Raw genomic sequence first — 6,000 nt, 5'->3', positions numbered from 1 at the left:
CCCCCCCCCCCCCCCAGGCCCCGATCCCTGAACTGCTTCCATCTCTATTCCTTCCCCATGGCCCAGGACTGGCTTTCTGTCTAACCTCTCCCATTTCTGCCTCAGCCCCGTCCTCCCGGAGCACAGAGTCATCGAGGTCTGGACCCCACAGGGATGATGAGGGCCTGGGGTAGAGCCAGTGCTCAACAACATTGTGAAATCCAGTCTGTCTCTGGCACCCTCGGCCTCCTCTTTCTGTGCCTTTTTCCCTATCCTCACTCCTCAGCTAGTTTCCATGATGTTTCTCTGCTTTACTCTATCAGTCATTTACACTCTAGAGAGAAAACACTTAAATGGCGCTTCCTGGGTATGTCACGCATTATGCCATCCTGCGGAACTTAATATCACACAATGCTCCCAGCTCCATGGGAGAATGCAAGCCAGGACTCTGTTGTGGGAACAGGAAGGGGCAGGGCAGGGGAGGACATGGGGACTCCTGTGTCAGGTTCCTGGGGAGGTGGAGGAGAGATGGGACGCATACCTTCAACCTCTTGCCTTGGAAGCCAGAGCCAGTGAACAAAGCAAGGCTGTGTTCCCAACCACAGAGGCTGCTGTACCCCCACACCCAAGGACAAATACCTCAGCCTTTCCCAAAGGGGTGAGTCACCACAGCCCAAGTGAAGGCCAGGCTCTCTCCCTGGCCCATTCCCGCAGCTAATGAAGGTTTTGGCAGCGGAGTGAGCCTCCAGCTAGAACTCAGGGCTGATTTATGGTAGGACTGGCACAGGATGCCGCTTATGCTTATTAAAGTGGCTATAAGCTCAGCGAGGGGGGAGGGGAGCCAGCCCGGCTCAGACCCTGGAGTCTATAGGGATGGAGGAAATGCTCTAGGAGAAGTGCGGGTAGCAAGCAGGGGTAGGAAAATGGAGCAAACCCAGCTATGGAGTGCAGGGTCTGGAAGCTTGTGCTTGTCCCCCAGCCACCCCAACATGGCTGTGTAAGCGAAATCCAGCTGAAGGGCATACACAGTCTGCCAGGACTGCCTGGGGCGGGGGGCGGGGGCGTCCCACCCAAGGCTGTGATGCAGCGAGGAGGGGTTTGGGGCAAACCCCGTGCTCCCCTAGCCCTTGCTCCTCCCTTTGCTAGCTGAGCAGCTTTGGACACTAATTTTATACTTTGGAGCCTTGTTTCTGGCCCACAGCACCGCAGCAAAGATTAAACAAGATAGTGGGTGCCAAAGTGCTTTGAACACTACGAAGTGCTGAGCAAATGTAAAGGTTTTTGTTTTTGTTTCTGAGGTCTGGAGAGAGTCCATGGGTGTGGACCGAGCAGAATAATAGGAATAAGAATAGCTACATATCGCAGGAGTACGTCCAGGCTAAGGGCTTTCTTTTTCATCACAAGGACCTAAAGACTGTTCTGCCCAAACGACAGCCACTGGCCACATGTGGCTGTTGAACACTGGAAATATGGCTACTCTAAATTGGGATGTACCGTAAAGGTGAAAAGGACACATGGGAGTTCAAACTTACTATGAAAAAAACACAAAATATCCCTAATAATTTTTATATCAATTACTTGTAGAAATGATAATATTTTAGATATATTGGGATAAATAAAATACACTACTCAAGTTTATTTTACCTGTTTCTTTTTCTTTTTTTAATGTGGCTACTGGAAAAAACATTAATTACATATCTGTGGCTCACATTATATTTTTGGTGGGCAACACAGTGCAAAGAGGTATGGGACTGTTATTGTCCCCATTTTAAAGCAAAGGAAGAGGTAGAACAGAGAGGTTAAGCAACTTGCCCCACGTCACAAAGCTAACACAGATAGGGGAATCGCAAGCCTTTAGACTTAGTAAGAAGTGACTTCTGCCCCTCCCTGTTGCACAGCCCAGTGGCTGGGGACATAACACTGGGGCTATAAGAGAGCAAAGATGGGGGGCGCCTGGGTGGCTCAGTCATTAAGTTGTTGCCTTTGGCTCAGGTCATGATCCCAGGGTCCTGGGATTGAGCCCTGTGGCTCCCTGCTCAGCCGGGAGCCTGTTTCTCTCTCTCCCTCTGCCTGCTGTTCTCCCTACTTGTGCTGTCTCTCTCTCTGTGTCAAATAAATAAGTAAAATCTTAAAAAAAAAAATCAAAGAGAAAGAAAAAGAAAAAGAAAGCAAGAAAGCAAGCAAAGAAGGGCTTGGAGAGTTTACTTTGCTCACTCCTAAGCTACAGATGAGATTGCAGAGTCATCTTGGGAAATATCTATGATGTCCGTAACACACCGTAGATTTCCTCTTACCTGATCCACAAGCTTAGTACAGACCCCCCACCCCCACCCCAGGCCAAGCACAGCACTGACAATCTCACAAGACAGGACTGAATAGGGCTTTGGGAGCTCCTGGACCTGATTCAAACCCCAGGCATGCCTTCTCCCAGCTAGGTGACTTTGGCTCTGCCTCAGTTTCCTCATCTGCAAAGTGGGACCATCACCACATCTGGGGCTTGTGTGAAGAGTCAGCGAGATGGTGCACCACGCCTGGCACACAGAATACGTACAATATGAACGATGCCCCCTAAGCCCACCCAGGCAGAGATGGGAGTAGGGAGGGCCGGAGGGGGCTGGCCCGGACTCCGTGTCATCTGATGCCAGATCCTCTAGCTTGTCAGGGTGCTGTTCCTGACCCACCCAACCCCAGCTGTTACCTGAGATTCTCCCCACCCTCGGAGCACTGGAAGTCCAGGCCTGCCGGCTGTGAGCTCACGAAGGTGTGCAGGTGGGAAAGCTCCAAAGCTCGCCATATATCTTCCTCCGAGTAACGCCCAAAGGGGTCCAGGTTCATACGCAGGGATGCAGAGAACAGGATGGGGTCCTGGGGACACGACAAGGCCTCAGAGGAGGGCAGCTCAGGTCCCATGAGGAGCCACGGGCCCCAGGGCGGGGGATAAAGCAGGGGATTAGGTGGCAGCACTCCCGTTCTGTCCCCGGCCCTCCAGGAGGGAGGCCATGGCCAGATACATGCCTGTGGGGAACTGATAAACCCCAGCTTTGCCAATCACGAAGTCCTCCACCAAAGCAGAAAGCGGAGCCGCTAATCTGACTCCAAAGTGTCCGGTCAGCAGAAAAAAAAAAAAAAAAAAAAAAAAAAACACTCCAGAGGAACCAGAAAGACTGATATGTAATTCCGAGCTGTGGAACAGGAAGACCAGGGCAGAGCCCGTCAGAGAGTGGGGTCCCTGAACGGTCCCGTGATCCTGGTCTCCACTGGTGGCCCAGGAGGTCAGAGGGCAGAAGCTGACTGGGCCAGGCCACGCCGGACCCTTTCGGATCCATGACAGGTGGCCGCGCTGCGGCTCTGCACCTGCCGTGGGTCAGGGCTCCCAGGCCTGGACCCCAAGCTACAGAGCAGGGTAGGGCGTGTCCCCCAAGCCCCCTAGACTGTTGGTCAGCGTGGCCGGTGCATGTCAGGCTCGTACCTGGGGGATGATGGTCAGCTGAGAACGCAGGTCGTGGAGGCCAATGTCTGCCACATTGAGGCCGTCGATGCGGATTTCCCCCTCCGCCGCTTCCAGGATGCGGAACAGGCAGAGGGTCATGGACGACTTGCCGGCCCCCGTACGGCCCACGATCCCCACCTGGAGGGGGTGAGGGGGCCGTCAGCCGGTGGGGAGGAGTCCGCGAGGGGCCTCGCCAGGCCTCCCCGGCTTCTGCGCCGCGGCACCTGCTGGCGCCCAGGTTCTGGCCACGTCCCACGCACCCCCCGCAGCCCCCGCGCACCTTCTCGCCGCCGCGCACGCGCAGACTCAGGTTTTTCAGCACCAGCTCCAGGCCGGGCCGGTAGCGCATGGAGTAGTTCCGGAACTCCACCTCGCCCTGCAGGGGCCAGCCCGCCGGAGGGCGGCTGCCCTCCACCACCCAAGGGGCCTGGGCACGAAGGGAAGAGGGGTCTGCATCAGGGTGCACCTCTTCCCCAGCCTGCCCTCTCCCGCTTGTCAGTCTGCCTCTCTCCTGAGGCCCCCTCCGTCCTCACCCATCGGGGTCCCTGGGGCAGAGTCCCTGGCGTCCCCTGTGGCCCAACCCTGTGGTTCAATGAATCCTTTATCTCTGCCTTTATTCCCTACAGAGCTCTGAAACCTTCCCATCCTGCCCTCTCCCACTCTCTCCTCAGGGCCTGAGCCGCCTCTCCCTGCCTGCCCTAGCCCCCTCTTTCACCATTCATTGAGTGGCTACTCTGTGACAGGTACTGGGATCGCAGTGGTGAACACGACAAAGTCTTTGCCTCCTTGTGAGGCTTACATGTAGTATGGGGGGGGTGCATACCATCCACAAATAAGCAAATCTACATAATGTAGGAAAGTGATGAGTGCTGAGAAATGCTTGGTGTTGTAGAAGTACAGGGTGGTCACGGAAGGCTTCCTGGAGGAGGCAATATTTAAAGACCCCGAAGGAGGTGAAGCAACAAGCCAAGTAAATTTCTGGGGGAAGAGCATGCCAGGTAGAGGAAACAGAAACTGGAAATGCCTGCCCAGGTGTGTTCTGGAGCACCATGACAAAGGCGAGAGGTAGGAGACAGATAATGGGTGGTCCCATCATGAAGAGCTTTGCAGGCCATTTTAAGGACTATGGCTTTTTACTCTGACTAAGATGCAGAGCCATCAGAGGGCCATGCACAGAGCAATGACATGATTTGATGTGTTTTTAAAGGATCCCTCTGGCTGCTATGAGAAGGGAGTGGGGATGATGGAAAACAGGGAAGCTAGTAAGGAGGTTCTTAAAATAAATTGGGCATAAGATGATGGTGGCTTTGATACAGGACCAGCTACCCTTTAGGGGGCCTGGTGCAAAGTGGAAATGTGGGGTCTCTTGTTTAGTAAATATGAAGAATGTCCAAGTGGTGAGAGCAGAACATTAAACCAAGTGTAAGGCCCTTCTAAGTGTGGGGACCTATGTGACTGTGTGGGTCGTGCGAAGACAGCCCTGCTTTGAGACAGGGGAAGCCAGACTGCCATTAGTCAAAAAGCAAAGCAGCCAGTATAGACCATTCTCTAGAGGAGGTGTCAAAAGAATGGGCAGTGGGGTTGGGGGCAGAACTTCTCAGGCTATGGAGACAGGATCGTGTGTATGGACCAGGGGAAATGGGAATGTTAGATGTGAAGAGGGAGAATTTGAAGATCCCAGAGAGTGGGGGGTGAGGGGGTGATAGGAGATGCCCCAGGGAAGGCAGGGGAGGGGGAGGGGGCCAGAGTGGGAGGAACAAGCAGGCCAGGGGCTCAGTGGAGACTGATAGAGTGAGAGCCTGGGTCACAGAAGCCAGGCATGAGGGCCTTCCAAGAAGAAGGCAGGGGTCATTCTGTCTGAATGTCGCTGAGACGTTCAATTAGATGAGAACAGAAACGTGTCCCCTGGGTTTGGAACCAGGCAGGTCATCGGTGGAGTGACAAGGGCCAGAAACCAGACTGTGGGAGGCAGATGTGATAAAGGGTGATAGGGAAGTGGGGAGAGCATATGGGGTTTAAAACAAGCTTCATGACAAAGGAGAGCAAAGAAACATAGGGAGAAGGGAGGTTGGTTTGTGTGTCTAAAATGGAAGCTACGAGAGCTTATATTTGGATGGGAATCATCCAACACAGGGAGCAGGCTGTAGGAGCGGGAGTATGTAATTAGGGAGGTGAAGTCTGAAGGGGCGGGTTTTGATCGGAGGAGGAACGCTTCCTACTAAAAGAGGAAGGAAGAAGGTGAACGGGCCACAGACAGAGTGGAAAGTCTGGAGGCAGGAAGGTTGAAGGAGTTCATATCTCATACCCTGTTTTCTCACTGGCAAGTCACGTAAGGTCCATGGCTGAGCAAAGGGGAGGAGATGGGGGGTTGGAGGAAAGAAGGTCCAAAACAGATCTTTCTGGACGTGGGAACACATGCTTCTTGGGGAAGCAAAATGGGAACACGTAGCAGTGGTGTGTGGTCAAAAACTTGAAGTAAAACCAGTGGTTTTTCTCCAGCAATGTCTTAGCTGCTGAGCACGAGCATGTCA

At 53.7% G+C, this 6,000-nt stretch overlaps 1 protein-coding gene across 1 annotated transcript in view; it reads right to left on the bottom strand.

Moving 5' to 3' along the window:
* The window catches only part of ABCC3 (ATP binding cassette subfamily C member 3), a 45,781-nt gene that overhangs the window by 3,426 nt on the left and 36,355 nt on the right, over positions 1-6,000 (bottom strand). Inside the window, exons 27-29 of the mRNA XM_040640835.1 lie at positions 3,750-3,896; positions 3,449-3,607; positions 2,678-2,844 (exon numbers count right to left, since the gene is read on the bottom strand). Coding sequence (XP_040496769.1) covers positions 2,678-2,844; positions 3,449-3,607; positions 3,750-3,896 — 473 coding nt within the window. The remainder of the gene's footprint in view (positions 1-2,677; positions 2,845-3,448; positions 3,608-3,749; positions 3,897-6,000) is intronic.

Source organism: Ursus maritimus, unplaced genomic scaffold, assembly GCF_017311325.1.
Source record: "Ursus maritimus isolate PB19 unplaced genomic scaffold, ASM1731132v1 scaffold_24, whole genome shotgun sequence".
Lineage (NCBI taxonomy): Eukaryota > Metazoa > Chordata > Mammalia > Carnivora > Ursidae > Ursus > Ursus maritimus.
Note: the sequence above shows the minus strand (reverse complement) of the source record. Positions and strands in the feature narration are given on the sequence as shown.